This window comes from Semicossyphus pulcher, unplaced genomic scaffold (genome assembly GCF_022749685.1).
Source record: "Semicossyphus pulcher isolate SPU_LCO1_2020_fin unplaced genomic scaffold, fSemPul1.0.p SCAF_3, whole genome shotgun sequence".
Lineage (NCBI taxonomy): Eukaryota > Metazoa > Chordata > Actinopteri > Labriformes > Labridae > Semicossyphus > Semicossyphus pulcher.
The window spans coordinates 24,633,007-24,650,911 of record NW_027211704.1 but is presented as its reverse complement, the minus strand read 5'-3'; the positions used below and the strand labels follow the sequence as shown (position 1 = coordinate 24,650,911).

Sequence of the window (17,905 nt, the reverse complement as noted above, 5' to 3'; positions counted from 1 at the left end):
GCGTATCTTTTCCTTCAGAGGCCTTTTGTAGAAAGTACACAGTGGGCCAAATTCCAAAGAAATACAACAATGCAACTCAGAAGCATCTTTTATTAGATCATCCGTGCATCCTTAATTCCATCTTCTTTCAAACCCCACAACTAATGATTGTAATGCAAGACTTCATATATTAGTGAGAAGAAAACCAATTCTTACATACACCTTAAAATCAGGTTAAAGTTAAAGTTAGTCAGTTTAAGATAAGGGTTTATGTTAATAAGGGTTAATTTGTTGTTATGGCCTTTACTTCCTCCCTTACGGTCCCACACACTACAATTGTATTAAAAAAATTATTTTACTTATTTTTTTCTTCATATCTCATTTTTAGAGTGAAAGAAACGATAGGGAGTTACTCTGAGTTATTGTTGTTACGCTAAATAAGGAACTAATTTATTGAATGTTTTTTTATACTGTATGTTCAATATGTTTCACGAAACGTCCATCAGAATCAGAACCAGAAATTCAGGCTTTACAGATGCTCTGATACAGAGAGAAGCATGAAAATATAGGGAATAAAGAAAGATAGCAAATATAGCAAATATAAATACAAGTAAGAAATAATATGTGCAATATATATATATATAATAAATAACATAAAAATAAAGGGATCCATGGTGATTTTAATATAAGTGCCAGAATAATAAAAGTTAAATACAACAACACAACATTGTTAAATGAACAGTATTCAGTCAGAGTATTGCACAGTTGAGTATTGCACAGATTATTGCACAGTTGAAGTATTGTATGTTAATAATAATAAATATAAGTTATTTTCCAGTTTAGCAACTGTAACATGCACGGTCAGCACATGTGCACGAAAATATCATACATACATTGATACACTGATGAAGAATAACAATAGTGGGAATGCGGAATCAGTATTCTCAACTCATTATCTACAGGCCTGAGAGAGGTCTAACTTCCTGTCAGAACTCAAATAGTTCGAAGACTCTACTTACAGAAATCCAAATGGACTTAGACTAGTGCTGAATAAAAACTATACCGACAATCATGTTTTCCAGGTGTCTCTGGGGCCCCTTAAAGAATGAATGCATCATTTTCTATTGTGCCAACCATGTTGACAAGCTTTTGTGAAATTAAAAGAAATTAAGTTCTAAAGATGGTACGTTTGGCCCTGAACACAACATTATGGTTGGGATCTCTTTCAGTCCTCACAAGCATAGTAAGACACTTTTTCTACTAGCTGCAAATGAAGACAGCGGGAGGTGACATCTTGTTGGCACAGAAAGGAGATGAGAGTGCCAGACATGAGGAGCAAACAGAGAATCATACCTGCAGGGCAACATCACATCCTCACTTCCACTACATGGCAGGCTCTCTCAACAGGAGTTATTTATGTTTTCTTATATTTATTTGATCTTACTTCAAAATGTAGGTAAGTATCTGTCACCAGGTCCTTCTGTCTGTTTAATAACACGTCCAGAAGTGTGTGTCTTTGGCTGGAGGTGGAGTCCGTGTTCTTCCTGCCTGTGAGGCTGTGGCTAACCAGAGTCACCCTCCAACGCACTGCTCTAATTAAGCCCCCTCCTCTCCTCATGTTTTCTACTGACCATGCCTACACTCAGAAACTTGCCTCGAATCGCTCTCTCTCTCTTGGTCTGCTTGTGTCTCTAACCCCCACCTGCTGCCATTCTGGTGACACGCTCACCATCCGCCCACAGGTGAGACTTCTCACTTGTTCCCAAATTAACCATTCCTCATTAGCCCTGAGCGAGAAGCTCTCCCTCCGCTCGGTCAGTTGTTAGGACTCGTCATAGCTGTTAAGGACATTTACAGACTTTAATTGCGGCTGTCGCTTTCCGCTGCATTGATGTCACGATGTGTGACAGCAGTGAGAGTTTCTGTGGCGGATGTGTGCGCACAAAGAGCAGAGGAGCTGTTAAGAGCGCTGCTTGGCTGTTCTGCAGATGGGTTCAGGTTTTCATCGGTCTTCATGCTAATGAGCTGCTGCTATGATAAGCTCAGTGAACATATGTTTCGCTCTCCATGTCACTGTAATTTCTCAAAGGTGCTTGGCTGGTAATGCTTATTATGGTAATGAACATTCAGTGTGATAATGGGTACTTTGGAACAACAAATAAAAGAGTCAGAGCTGCTGGAAATTTCAGTAACGTTTGGCTGCTAAAGTTTACATGTGTTTTTATGTTCTGTTTTAATAAAGTGTTTGTTTTTCTTTCCTTCTTTCTGTCTCTGGGAATGTGTGTGTGCGTACAGGTACTCCAAGCTGTCAGACCGAGCTAACTGGCTAAAGATCAACAGGACCAATGGTCAGATCACCACCATGGCCCTGCTGGACAGAGAGTCCATGTACGTCAAAAACAACGTGTACGAGGCCACGTTCCTGGCCTTCGACAATGGTAAGTCTGGTAAGTCCAGATGACTGTGTGTGTTGTGATTATGTGAAACACAGTACAGCACATAAAGAACATTAAGGGCCCTTTTTAGACATGTTAGCAGCTTGGCTGTAGGGATGTAAATTTCAGTCAGTCCTTTTTCCAGCCTGAATATCTTAAAACTGTTGAATGGATTGCCAGGAAATTCAGAGCTTCACATTCATGGTCCTTAGAGGATGAATCCTAAAGTTGATGTTGACATTTGTGGCTTTGAACATAGACTGTATAAAGATGGATGACATGACAGCTCCCTAAAAGTGAAGCATAACATTTTGAGCGCCCCCTGTTGGCTGGCTACAGTATAGGTCGTAAGGCCCGCCTCCTTCATGTTAACGGATGGGACATGAGTCAAACTATAAAATCAAAATACACGTCAAATTTATAATTCTCCAACATGGTTTCTGTCATTATAGTTAGTTGTTATCATGCTGATTTACGTCCAAGTGTAAATTTTTCTGACAAGTTTATTTTTAATTAGTTATTTGATGCTGTAAAAAGGATGATTGACAGCTCTGTTGACAAATACGGCTCCTGCAGCCGATCTGTTCCAGATTAGCAGAGTAGAGGAGGAGCGGCGAGAGGAGACATAACTAAAACAATCACTACAGTCATTGAAGTTTCCATATCTGTGAACATCTGCAGTACGGTTTTAACAGTCTACGCAGGCTATGAATGGCGCATCGTCTGTAGACCGCCTCCTACGAAGGCTGCAGCCCCTGGATTGGGACACGGATGTAGACTAATGACTCTTTGTTTGCTTTTGTCACTGAGTAATAAATGTATCATCAATATGTCAATCATCCTCTGACTATAACAGAAGCTGTCTGGTACTATTTTTCATCAGCATCAGAATAAAGGTGCTGTATGACAGCAAGGTGACGAACATAGCAGTTGTTACAATGAGCCAAAACATAATCAAGTAACACATTTCCTGGCGTTGTTAGAAATACTCAGAGACTGAGGATCTGCAACTACGATCACACTGTGAAACATAATGTATAACATTATATATGTGATCTGTACCATTAAAGAAGAGGTCATGCTGTCACTTGTTTATCTTGAACTAATAGTGCAGGGTTACTGCAGATGACTTAATAGTAGCTTGTTTACACAGGATTGCAGCCTAATAAGCTGTTTCATTCACCTCAGCATACTCACCTCAGAATTAAGGCAGCACACTAAGACTGTGCGGTGTGGTGGTAAATGTCAATGTATATACTGTCTGTCTAAAAGGTGACATAGGTGAGCTCCACTACAGTCATTATGACACAGCTGAGGAAGACTTCACGTTTTACCACAAACATTATCAAAAGAGCAGAGCAAACAGACTGAATTTCATGAATGAAACATGTCTGTGGTTAACAGTCGAATCCTTTCACATACTGTGAGTGAACTGTGAATGGGTAGAATGGTCCATTTGTATACTCTACAGTGTAATACAAGCACTGACCTTCATTTCCTGGTCTCTGCTAGAAGGAAAAGAATAATAAAATAATAAAACCTGTCAATGAAGGTCTTGTGTATCAGCCTGAGGTGATGCAACAATACACATACATATACAAAGCTAAAGAGCTAAAGCAGTACAAGTAGAGGTTCACTCTCTCTGTGTAAGTAGGAGAGATGCAGGTGTTTTTACTCCTGTGAGAAATGAGAGATTGGTTGCCCTGAAGCACACCAACTTAAGCTCAAAGTGTTGACTACCTATTGATTCCAGAGCCCAGTGTCAACAAGGGGATATATTCCACTTTGATTGAAATTCTCTTTACTTATTCCACTCAAGCCAGGCGTAAGAAGCAACAAATCACCCAGCCAATCATAACAGACAAGACGGTCGATGGGCCTTGGGGCCTCAGGCAACAGACCTTTACATAGTTGATGCATCAAGTTACTGTCTCACAGAGGGAGAAGCTGAAATATAACAATGATGAGCTACAGGGTTAAACTCCATCTACACTGCACCGCATCAGTGTGCAGGGGGTTGTCAACTGCATATCAAGGCCACAATATATCACTGCGGTGTGTTCTACACAGCGGTGCACATGCTTATTTCATGTGTAGCTTCAGGTTGTAATGTTTTAATAAGAGGTGTCATCACTGAAGAATGGATGTGATCACTGTCCTGCAGTCAAATGTTTTAAAAGAACAGAAGTATCAGCAGCAAACAGTAGTGACTATTAAAAGTGAAAGTCGTGATTTTTACCCTTTTAAGAGAGGTGTATATAAACTGTGTAAAATATTATGGGCAGAAATGAATCGTAACTACCACATTAATGGGTTAATGAATCTGAGCTAATTTGAGTCTTATGCTACACTAAATAGTTCCTGTAGTCCCATATTTACATGTGTAAATGGCTTATTACTGTAGGATACAATGAAAGACAGTTTATTGTTATTATCCATATATTATTCTGCATACGTTGATGTATTGATGTGACATACTGTATATCGCCATTGGAAACACGTATAAATCACGATGCTGATTAAGGTGAGGTTTATTCTTTAATCAAACTAGTCATCATATATAAGAAGCGAATGTGTTTTGTGTGTGAAATCAATAAGTTGTCACTATCAGGTCACAGGTCAGTAATCGTATGATGTAGCTTTGAATGGAAAAACCCAAGTAAAGCATCAGTACCTCGAATCAGCCCAGTGCTAGTAATAATTATCTGATCACATCCACTGATTTAATTTGAGTCTTTTCAAAGATTGTTCCATGAGGGCTGAAAAATGTTTTTTAATAAGCATCATTATTGAACATTTTCAGTAATTTGAGTCCAGTAACAGTCCAGTGACAACAAACACTTATAAATGAGAGGTTCATCATTATGGGTTTTTCTCTTGCTGATTTGTTCTGCATAATGCACACTGTGCCAACACTTCTGATCATGCTTGAGTGGCTAAAAGCCCATGAGAACACATATTAAAGTATTTTCTAGAACATTTAAATATGAATGCCTTAATGATGAACAATTAGAGTAAAACGTAAGAAGAAAAAGTCTTGTGCAATATTTATTGAGGAGTTTTACACTGAGGCGTTCCTCGTACAGAGGCCTTCTGCTGCTTGTCATCCAACACTCTTCTATCCCTCTATTTCCTGTCTCTCTTCAGCAATTGTATAAATATAGGTGAAAATGGCCCAAAAAATAATACTAAAATGAAAGAGTATTAGACTCAAAAACACAGGTGTTAAATCAATTTCTAAAGTGTTTTTTTTATCATTTTCAGTCCAAGAGTTAAACATGTAAACCCACACTGGAGTTGAAGCTCATTACAAATGTTTACACTGCTTTCCTGTTGCACTGTTGACTTGAGTCAGACCAGCAAAACAACTTCAAGTTCGCTTCTCTGGTTGTAAAGCAAACGTTGCACTTAAAAACAATGAGGCGCTTATTCCCAGCACCGTGTCGTACAGCAGCACGAGCAACAGAAGCAGTGTGGCAGCACAACAACATTTGTCAGTCAGTTAAGGTGCAATGCGGTCAGTGTGTGTGCGTGTGCATGTGTGTTAGCGTGTGTATGTGTGTGTGTGTGTGTGTGTGCTGTAATCAGAGCACATTAGAGGATTTGCTGTTAATGCATAAAACATCAAAAAAGTGCCTCGCAGCCTGATGCCTCTGTTGTGGTCTGACAGTCATGAGAAAGCCTGAATAAGTTATGACGAGCTTGTGTTGCTGGATGTAGTGTAGGGTTACCGTTTGAATCATATCCCAGGGGCCTTTGCAGTTTGCAGATAGCAGCAATCTTTATGTGTGTGTGTTGTCTCTTCGCCTCAGCCTGTTCAGAGCGCAGCCAGCTTCTAAACACAGGACTGAAAAATGTATGTGTCCTTTTATTTGTTCTGGCTGTTTTGTTTGGTTGCTCCAGCGCAGATGTAAACAGTATTGTCCCTCTATTTTCAGCCCCTCAGTAAACAAAACCTGCTCCTTCCAATTGTTTCTGTACGCCTCATTCTCTCACCTCCACTCATGAATCAGCTGGAAAACTGTAATTGAAGTTTGAAGGATTATTTTGCCTTCTTCTGTTTCTTTCTCATCACACTCTCTCCGCTTTCCTGCTTTTTGCTCCAATAATTTCATCTTTACTCCTCTGCGTTACGTTTTCTCTTGATCGCTACGCTATTATCTCACCATCTCCTCCTTTGATCTCTTCCCCCCCCCTTTTTTCTCTCTGCTCCCCTCAGGCTCGCCTCAAGCCAGCGGGACTGGAACTCTCCAGATCTACCTGATCGATGTGAACGACAACGCGCCAGTGCTGGTCCCCCGGGAGGCTCAGGTGTGTGAGCGTGCACGCCCAAACTCCAGGGTTAACATCACAGCCTCTGACGCCGACGCCGACCCCAACGTTGGGCCCTTCGTCTTCGAGCTGCCTTCTTTTCCTGCCAGCGTCCGCCGCAACTGGACTATATCCAGACTCAGCGGTAATTAAAGACTTTACAGTGTGTTTTCTGCATGTTCTCTTTGCACATATTCCACCTACCTTTGTGATATAACATTTAGAAGGTATGTGTGTATGATATATGAACAGTATGCGTCCCCAGCTGAATTAAACCATAAAGTTAACAGATGGGATGCAAAAGCCCCTCTGCAGAGTAACTGGTGACATCAATCAGGGGACCAGGGATTGCTGTGAGCTGTGAGAGAAGTCCAAGTTTAACAAAACGTCTCACAAAGCTCACAGTGAGAGACGCGGGTGCCATCCAACGTTGACGTACGATCTATCCTTCGTGACAAATGAGATCCATTCATCTCTGTGTCCCCCGAGCGCCCGATCTGTCACCTAATCCACCCAGATGGATGTATCGCAGCAGTTGTCTTGAGGACAAATCTGATCACATACCTGGATTCTTCTCCCAGCGAGGCTCTCGTCTCAGCTTGACTGAGTGATTGAAGAGGAATATACATTCTGTTGTTTTATATATCTCTAATGCCTCCTCGCATGCAGACATGTCAGAGTGATGGCTGTGCGGTTCGTCGCTTTTACCTGTGGTACCTGCACGCATGATGACACAATATCTAGCTGTAAACAAAATGTAATAAACTCGAGAACACTAATCTTATATTCTCCTTGTTCTTCTTCTTGTCTTTTTTCTTTCTACTCCCCCCTCCATCTCTTAATGTCCCCCCCTTGTTTCCTCTCCATCATCAACACAACTCCCACTCCTCAGGTGACTACGCTCAGCTCAGGTTAAGGATTCCTTACCTCGAGGCGAGTGTGTACGAGATCCCCATCATCGTGTCCGATTCAGGGAACCCTCCTTTGTCCAACCGCTCTCTAATCAGAGTCAAAGTTTGTCCCTGTGACGATAGCGGGGACTGCAGCGCCACAGGGGCCGTGGCAGCCGCTGGCCTGGGCACCGGAGCCATCATCGCCATACTCATCTGCATCATCATACTGCTCAGTGAGTACAGCACAGAGGAACAAACCTACACACTTGGGATCTTTATAAGAGGCTGTATTGTGCGTCATAAAAAAGTTTAACATTGCAATAAGAATGCTCGATAGACTTTAAGACACCATCTCTGTATGACAGCTGCTCATAAACCGTCTCTGTATCTGTTCTTGATTACTTTCCCTGTTTGTGTTCTCTCAGGCATGGTGCTGCTGTTCGTGGTGTGGATGAAGCGCAGGGAGAAGGAGCGGCAGGCCAAGCCGCTGCTGATCGACCCCGAGGACGACGTCAGGGACAACATCCTCAAGTATGATGAGGAGGGAGGAGGAGAGGAGGACCAGGTGATGTTTCAGGAGCATAAATCTACATTTTTACAAAGTAACCAAAAGTCACAAAGATGCTGCATTTAGAGAAATGTTCTTATAAGTGCTCATAATCACTCAGCTATTGTGGAAAGATGCCTTTACTGTCTCTTACAAAAAAGGGCAGGAATTCATTGATAGATAGTCCAGTAAGAGAAAGTAGTTCCTGCAAACTAAAAGCTAGTGTATTAAATAAAATGAGTCCATTAATCATGGCTGCAGCTGATGATAATTGTAATAATTTAATAATCAGCTGATTATTTTCTCATTTAATCTGTTTATACTTGTGTCTATGGAATATAATTGTGGGCATAGTGAAAAGCCCTCATTGCGATTTTCCCCACACCAAGATGATTTATTCAAATGTCTTATTTATTAGACAATCAGTCCAAAGGAATATAGTTTCCCCCCCCCCCTAAATGGTTGCAAATTAGCTGTCTGTTGATTGCAGCTTGGCAATTAATTCTTAATTATAAGCAATGAAAACGGGACTAATAAAACATGCAACAAATATGATGTAGAGCTTTCAGAATAAATAGTTCAATAACAAGATTTAAAACTGTGTCAAAAATAAAACTCATATCTCAGAGAAAAAAAAGCCCAAAATATCTTCCAAATTGTTCTGTGTTGTATCTTTGTAAAATCTTTATAATGAGTCAGGAGTTAAATTACAGAACTAACTTTACCTACATGTTAATCCTGTTCTTATCATTGGCAATAATCATAAGCCAGTAAAACAAGGCACTCGCAACAAAATGTGATTGAGGATATCTTAAGGCTGCCCAGTGACCCTGAAGGACCTCCAGAGGAAACATAACCTGGTTTTAGACTTTATCAACAAACAGCATCACCACTGTCTGACCAGTGCTGATATCATGTTTGGTAAATAGACTGCGCATATATGGTGCTTTTTTGCACACACACACACACACACACACACACACACACACACATTCACACTGATGGCCTGAGTGCCTATGCTGCCCATCAGTGCTAAGCTAACCATATTCATACTCAGACGAATGTGATTAGGGCTTCAGTCTCCTGCCCAAGGACCCTTCTGCATGTGGACTGCAAGAGTCAGGAATCAAACCACCAATCTACTGGTTAGAAGACGACCTGCTCTACTATGAGACAGAGCAACCTCTACTCGACAAACATACATCTTAAATATATTAAATAAATTAACCCTGCTAATTAAAAAAACTAGTGATGCCATCTTTTTCATTTTGCAAAACTCATTAATAACAGCAGCGTTTTACTAAAATGATTTCCAGTGACAGTGAGAGACACAGACATGAGAAGGCTTTGTTCTCTGTAAGAACAAAATGTACTTTTGGAAAAGTAATTGGAACTTGTAAAAACTGTTTTCAGGCTTCAGTCTGCCTTCAAAACAAGATCTAAAAGCTAAAAATGCTGCTTGGCTTGAACTCCACGTACAGTCAACTCTTTCCACATGGTGACAGTTAAACACCTTCTGCACACCACCTTTGCTCGTCTAATAATACTGGCATAAAAAAAGAATAAATAAAAACTTCCACAGAGTCAACCTCTAACAGCTTTCATTAATTCAGAACTGTGTTATTAATTATGCCATTTTTGACACTTGCTATTTTTCAACACCCACACTCACCGGAGAGAATAAACACATGCAGCATCAGATGGCTGCAGTGTACTTCGGCACATTTTCACTGTTAAGCAGCACAATTATTTTTCAGCTGCAGGGGAAAAGTTTAGACACCTCAACAACCTGCTCTATTTACAGCACATAGTTAAACACTTGATGGAGTTTTAAACAAGAGTTGTAAGCTTATTTGTATTGACCAGAGACCGTTCATTTGCTAAGTAGCGTTTAGTTTAGACTCACAGAAATCAGCAATGAATATAAATTGAACAGCAAGCACATAATGCAGTAAGAATAATTAACACATAAATAGCAGCAGAGTGAGAGTGTTTGTGAGTTTCTAAAAGAGAGAGATAGACAGAGAGGGGTGAGTAATCACGGATGGCACCTGCGCAATCAGGCTCATGTTTGACTGTTTATGTTTAAATTATAATGTTTTTAATAACTGACTTATATCGTCAATATTTTCTGATTAAACCATAGCTGCTAATTGTTTATTCTTGCAAGTGTTTCCAGGTCTTTTTATCATCTCAGACTTCCCCTAACATCCTTGTTTTTAATTTTACAACACTATGAATTGTGGGTAATTCCCTCAAGCAAAGACTGCAGCACTGCAGATTTACAAAAAGGGCTCAAAAGTCCGTTAGAAAGCACAAATCTTGTTGCACAGACTTCTCTGCAGGTCAATTCTGAGCCCTCACAGACTGAGCAGAAAATGACATCAAAGGCTGTGAGTCTGTGAGGGCGGACAATGGGACCAGGCCAAAGTGTCCGCAACAACTTTCACAAGAGTTAAAGTCAATAAGTTGTGGAAAAAGACAAGTAGATTTCTAAAAGAAAAAAACAAACTAAAGGTTGACTGTAGATTTTTGTTCTTTTGCCTCCATCAGGACTATGACCTGAGCCAGCTGCAGCAGCCCGAGTCCTTAGACCACATCATCAATAAGCCGGCGGGGGTGCGCAGGGTGGACGAGAGACCTGTGATCGCTGAGTCTCAGTACCCTGTCAGACCCAGTCTGCCCCACCCTGGAGACATAGGAGACTTCATTAATGATGTAAGTTCAAGAATGGAAGAAAGATGTTTTGGTGTTGTTTTTGTAACTGTCTCTATTAATAATCTGGACAGTCGAGCAGTGCTCACAAACTGTTAATGCTTCCTGATGGATGTTACTTGTACAGAGGCTTACGCAACCTCAGTTTTAAAGGATGAAAGATTCACGTTTTGAAGGAAATATTTTGAAACAAAATGCAGGTATTGGCTTTTTATTTCCTCCAGAACTGCATTCCTTTCAGCAGACACGCACATAGAAATATAATGCCCTGTACACAGCCCAGTATCTGACTCTGAAACAGCATTCAAACCATGATGGAGCAATAAAAGCGTCATGGGCTGGTGAGCAAGATGAGACACGTTTTATTGCAACTTTTACAAGCTGGCCATCTGAACCCCGTTACTGTGTGAGCATCATCACCTCTATTACATTGTTGGTGAACAACAATTGGCTTAAATCCAGTTCTGCTAAAAAACCATCCTACATATATATAGGCCTAACAACACAGAACAGGAAGTGCTGTGAACTGTGTTTTTTTTTACATCCATCTTTGTGTCTCCAGGGTCTGAGGGCAGCCGACAACGACCCCACAGCTCCTCCCTACGACTCCCTGCTGGTTTTCGACTACGAGGGCAGTGGTTCAACCGCCGGCTCCGTCAGCTCGCTCAACTCCATCAGCTCAGGGGACCAGGACTACGACTACCTCAACGACTGGGGCCCTCGCTTCAAGAAGCTGGCCGACCTGTACGGAGGAGGGGACGATGACTGAGAGCGGAGAGGGGGGCTAAGCGGGGCTGCGGCAGGTGTCGGGAGAGGCGGGGTCGCTGGGATTGATGCTCCTATAAACCATGGGCAGGGGCCGAGAACATGACGCAGGCTCTGTGGCAGACATATGAGCAAAAGACCCTTACACGGGCTGCGTTAATTTGCTCACAGCGACCGAGCCCACAAACATGAATCCTGCTGCAATGCAACTGTATTCTGGCTTTATACTTTTTAGTGGCGAGTTTGTAGTGTGACGTTTTTTTTTTTCTTCTTTTTGTTGTTCTCTCACCGTGCTGGACCCAGAGCTCTCTGGGGATGAATCAAGGCGGTTGTGAGAGACGCGATAGTGAATTTGTGCTTTGATTGATTGTTAAAACAGAACCATCTCTTGCTTTAGTCTCACACTGAAGAGAATGTTTTTGGGACTCTGACTCTCTCTTTCACTCTGTCAACTTGAATTTCCTTAGAACAGAAGCACTGTCTTTTTTATAAAGTGCCTTTTGTGGTGTGTTTTTGTATCAGACTCCTGCTATCTCAGGATCGGTTGCCATTCGTGCAGTACAGCGGAGGCGCATTCTCTCGTCGCCCCCCTGCGCTCCTCAAACCAGCCCTGCCTGTCTCTCTCCTCTGCTCTTCAGAGCAGTGCAGATCAACAACCCCAGCAGCCCGTCCCAGGAGGGAAGGACACAACCAGGGCAGACTATTGGATATCATAACCCAACGAATTATGGCCTAAAAGGGCCAGTAAGAGTTGTTGAGGGGAAGACAACCCTCTTCTCCAAGGACCTGCTCAGTCTGACTTTCACAAGCATCACCTGTCGACACGCTGACATCGTGTGAGAACATTTTTATACATGTGGGGGTTTTCTAATTTAGTGGAGAATGCCTGCCTTTCCTCTCTGGACTCATGACTTAAGGAGCCTTTATGTTGAGACGCTTGCCTGCCCTGTATGGTTTTGTGTTGCTTTCTCCACAGTGTAAAGCTTATGTAGGCATGATCTGAGTAGTCAGACAGTGTAAGAAAGTGGAACCTGAAACGATCGGAACAAAAGGCACCTGAGAAGGATTTTTTGACGCCTTGAACATTCCTGTTTTTTATAGGCCAACAAAACTATTAAAAGGTGCATGATTTTTTTTTCCCAAAATGATTTACTTAAAGCACTTGTTACTCTGTGGTGAGAATGTGAAAATAGTCAGCAGAAACCATATGAATATACTCTGTATAAAGACACTGAGAAAATAAAATACTGTAAGATACCTATTTTTGAAGTATTGACGACATTAAAGTTGCTGCTCTCTCTCCAGCTCGTCTTTGGGCTCAGGGGATTTTTGGCCCGTTCATTTTTAATATGTGGATGTTTGTTTCTTTCTCTTCTGTTGAACATAATTCCATTTTAAGATGCTTGCTTACATATTTTGCTCTTTTTTTATTTCTTTGGGATTGTTTTTCTGAAAATGCTTTGTTATACTCCTTTTATATGTGAAAACACAGCCTCCCCTTTCACCGTGCATTGTGTCTGACGGACGTGTTCCTCCTGGTGGCCTCTGGCCTCGGGGCAGTGGAGGGCTCATTAGCAATGCCTGCTGATCGTTGTTCTATTACTCAGTGTCCTGGAATTCTTTTATTCATTCATCTAGATACTGGATGTGTGCTTCAGAAAATAAACAAGACATGTTTTGAAAATGTGACATCTTTTTTTTATGTTCCCTACATGCATCGTCTCCCGGTGACATGGCCGACACGTATAACGCCACTCAAAGCTTTAAATCATAACAGGCCTCTGTAGGCCTCTGTGGGCCTCTGTGCTCCTGTTATTTAAGGTCATTTATCACTGCTTTGTCTAGACTAGCTTAGACTTACAGCCACTATGTGTTGGATTTCAGCATTTCTGATGTTTGCGCCCTAGAGTGCTAGAATCAAAGAAGATACTTTGGCAGACAGCAGTGCATGCCTCCGGCCCCCTCCCACCCACACGGATCAGCCTGGGAATAGTGATGATGAATGAGCTGGAAGCAGCAGAGACTGCATCACTTTTCACCAGGATTGTCTAATTGTGCTACAAACACTTATGTGATCACAGTGTAATTTAAAATATGCTTTAATCCCATTAAATGTCTCCCCATTGTAGCTTTACATTTCCTACTCTTCCACCTTTATTCTTTCATGAAATATCTGCACACCAAAAGATTGGTGCATTTCTTTTATATTTCACCGTGGAACCTTTATGTGTTGGAAAGAGAAATGACGCAGAGCAGACTCCCTTTGGAATTAAGCAGTTAATCTCTGACCCTACTGTTTTGATATTGCTACAGTTTTCTAATAAAACACCCACTATTTGTCCTTTTATTGCACCGCAGAAGAAAGAGTTGGAGAGGCGTGTATGGGGTCAGGAAGTATATTTGTGTCCATTCCCGTGATTTCAATTAGTCAGCTGAAGCGCCCAAAAAACCCACTGGGGACTTAAAGGGATTTAATCCTCTCCGGCTGTGTGTCTATCAATTAGCCACACCATTAATCCCCACGGCGTAATCTCATTAGATAGAGCGCCTTTAATGAGACACCCAGAGAGAAGGCAGAGAGGCAGGCAGGAAGAGAGAGGGAGAAAAATGAGGCGGAGGCAGGATGCAGGTAGGCCGTGTGGAGAGGTGATTAGTAGGATGGAGGAGAGGGTCAACAACGAGGGGGGGGGCGAAGGAAGTGAGATTCAAGCACTGCGGGGACAATGGATAACATTAAGAAATGCTTTGAAAAAGAGGTAAATGAGGAAGAGAAAAAGAGGGATACTTAATTCTGACTTGTCCACCATGGAGGAGTGGGTAATGTAGAGGTGAGCACAGCTGATGGAGCAAACTGGAGCAGTTAATAAGAGGTGCTTTGATTCCTCATCTTCCTCTGAGTACCTCAGTAATGAGAACATCCAGTAATAAACCTAAGTTAACCTTTACTGTTCAACAATAGTGGATTCTGCCCTGGACTGAGCAGACCTGTGTTAATAGGAGAAGCATCAGAGGTGGGCTTCCCTACTTGGAAATAATCACCAGGTCGGTAAAAGGTCATCTTCGTCATAGCTCGTCGGCAGCTAAAGAGATTAACTTCAGGGAAGGTTTCTTTGATGAGATTAGCTGAAGTTCGCTTGGTTTCCCTGTGGCAGAAAGGCAGAGTGGAGGAAGAAAGCAAACTGGAGTTGCTCCCTTGAGAAACGACGTATATAGACTGAAAGCTTTGCTGCTGGCGCGCAGCCACTGCCTTGTGTGTTGTAAATAAAGTTCTCCTCTTCAAACATGTCCAAGCTCGACTCTTTTCATTTCCTCTCCATATAGCTAGTGAGCCTCTTGGGTCGGCGCTGGGAACGGTCCAATCTGAAAATCTCCAGCGGATGTTGGTTCTGATGCTGGCTGTGATCAACTGTTCACTGTTTAGTGTTCATGTAGCAGAGGTACCGCCCAGGACGGGCTGGCTCTGCTGGCTGCGTTTCTGCTGACACCACTCTGAGCCTGCTGCTATTTCAGGACTCGGTCTAAAATGAGATCAAAGCAGCAGAATAAATTTGATGTTCCTGCGGCAAGTGGGGGGAGAGAATATCTACTGTTTAACAACCAGCCATTTATGATATGGATGGCTGGTCACTCTGCTATTACCCAGAGTGTTCAGACCAGTCGGGGCTGAAACACTGTGCAGTATCAAACAAACCCTTTGCAAAGAGCATCTCTTACTAATTACGATGCGTTTTGTTGTTTTTGCATCTTATCAATAATTGATTTACTCCTCTATATTTATTCAACGGCTATAGCTAATATGGTAAATGAACTGTATTTATATAGCGCTTTTCTAGTCTTTGCGACCACTCAAAGCTGCTTTTACACTACATAGCACATGTACCCATTCATTTATACACTGATGGCAGAGGCTACGTAAAGTGCCCAACTGTCAATCAGATATCACATTCATACACGTTGGATATGCCACCGGGAGCAATTTGGGGTTCAGTGTCTTGTCCAAGGACACTTCAACATGTAGCCTGAGGGAGCTGGAGATCGAACCTCCGACCTTCCGATTGAATGACGACCAACTCTACCACTGAGCCACAGCCGCCCTTGGTGCATTTGTACATGTGTGATAATATAATTGGATGTATTGCTATACCTTAAAAAAAGATGAACTTCTGCTTGGCACTGGCACCATACCACAACAAGCAAGGAAAACATGCTACAGCCCCCGGGTCCCACGCTGCCCAGAGCACCTCCCCAACTTCACTGTGTGCCAGTTAATAAATGAAAGTTAATTTGTAACACTATTACTTTGCGGACCTGAATCACCTAGTATCACAATATGACTTGATGCTGTGACAGTGAATCAGTCTGCACAATATCAGGATTCTGATGCTGAAGTAGCAACCATTGTTTTTTTTAGCCATTGTTTGATTATTTACACCCATATCTGATATGTGCAGGTGTTCATGGTCCCCAGAGGAGGAACTCTAATGGCATTGGTGAACTCCTGACTCTTCTTCCTACACAAGCATAAGGTTTCACTTTTGTTTTTGAGCGATATGACATTTTTAGTCAGGATGAATTTTAATTGTTTAAACATCCAATCTAGACTATTTCAGTTTCGTGCTCTTGAGCACCACCCACTGACAATATTTGGTAACTTTGTGAGCACGTCCCAATTTCAACAGATGTCTATGGCTGGCTCCCTTTGTCATGTTTGTAACTCTTGTGTTTCCTCGCTTTAAATTGTAGACTGACTTAATCTGAGCGTTGTTTATTTTTCTTTGGATTTTCACCTATTTTTGAAGTTGTATCTGTAGTCATCGATCTTTTCTTTGTTTTTTCAGCCATAGTAGATTAGCGTTTACTTGCAATACTTACAGAAACCGGAAGTGCAGCCACTTAGCTCTGCCTACCTTCTCTGGCAAACCAATCAGCCTCAGCTTTACTTTGTCTTTAGTGCTACCTAGCAATGATTAGCATGCTTATATGGAAAAGTAGAGCATGAACAATAAACTTGACTGTATAGTCGTGGCCACTGTGACATCACCCATTGGTCTTCAACTGTTTACATGAAGCCTCGAGTTCGGGTTATGGCCACCGTCATGTTGGTTTTCTGGAGCCAGAAGTGACCATATTTGGATGAGAGGGTGGTGCTGGAGAGGAGCGAGGGGTTAGCTGGTATAAGTTTGCATTTCCCGCAGAGAAAGGAGATTCTCTCTGTGATGGTGACTGACTGCAGTTGTTTATTTCTGAGTAGCAGAGGTAGCAGACTCCACGCTTGCTCGCCCAGTGAACGAGCAGTGGGTGAATGACACAGACCAGGTAACTAAAATGAACCAGTCTTCTCATCACTACTGGCCGTAATCTTTCCGGGGACAACATCCATCCTTCCTGACTCCTATGTGCTTAAGCCAACACTGAACGAGCCAACAAGCCAGGTATGGCCAGCACAGTATGCCTGCTGCTTAGTGCAAATATCTCAATACAATAATTTGAGCATTTATATCACAGAAAAAGCTGGAGCAGAGACTTCTTGGACAGCCAGATAGTTCCATAAATCACACAGCGAGACAGGTTATTTGTCTGATATTTACATTAAAAAAATACCCCAAAAAGGTGTTATAACACAAACACAGCTGAGTAAAGTTCAGTGACTGTGTTGATGTACAGCCAGCAGTATCCACCTGTCACTCAAGTGACCCCACCCCCCCATCATATAAGGACAATTAAAATAGGTATCTCACCTGTTTTAATTGTCCTTATATGAAAATTCACCCCGGTACAGTTCTAAGGAATAGAGGAATACACTGTTTTTAATGAAGCTGTTTTTCGCACCAGGCTGCGAACATGTTTCTTTATGCTGTAAACATGGGCATTTTAACATGGGCCCTATGAGGTGTTTTAGCTTCTGGAGCCAGCCTCAAGTGGACACCTTGAGGAACTGCTGATTTTTTGGCACTTCCACATTGGCTTCATTTTTCCACACTGGAGTTGTCGCTTGTGTAAATATAATATTCACTTAACATCAACATGTTAACATTGTCTTTGTGAGCATCTAAGGATGCTGTTAAGCGCTTAAAGCAAGCTGTGCCTAAGTACAGCATCCTAATGTGGCTGAGTACTCCAAAGGCTTGTTAAAGTGTTTTTTCACATTTGATTTTCTTTTATAAACTTTGTTTAATGAAATGATCACACAGTCAATGAAACACAGGTGCTTTTTATTCCAGCACAGGAGGGCTGGTTGATTTCTGGATCTCTGGGAAATA

The 17,905-nt window shown here is 42.0% G+C and overlaps 1 protein-coding gene across 1 annotated transcript in view; it reads left to right on the top strand.

Annotated features, from left to right (window-relative positions):
- The window catches only part of cdh4 (cadherin 4, type 1, R-cadherin (retinal)), a 76,003-nt gene extending 62,697 nt beyond the window's left edge, over window positions 1-13,306 (top strand). The window contains exons 9-14 of the mRNA XM_069678177.1: window positions 2,275-2,417; window positions 6,634-6,870; window positions 7,618-7,851; window positions 8,044-8,183; window positions 10,719-10,883; window positions 11,443-13,306. Coding sequence (XP_069534278.1) covers window positions 2,275-2,417; window positions 6,634-6,870; window positions 7,618-7,851; window positions 8,044-8,183; window positions 10,719-10,883; window positions 11,443-11,649 — 1,126 coding nt within the window. The 3' untranslated portion in view covers window positions 11,650-13,306. The remainder of the gene's footprint in view (window positions 1-2,274; window positions 2,418-6,633; window positions 6,871-7,617; window positions 7,852-8,043; window positions 8,184-10,718; window positions 10,884-11,442) is intronic.
- Window positions 13,307-17,905: the final 4,599 nt, after the last annotated feature.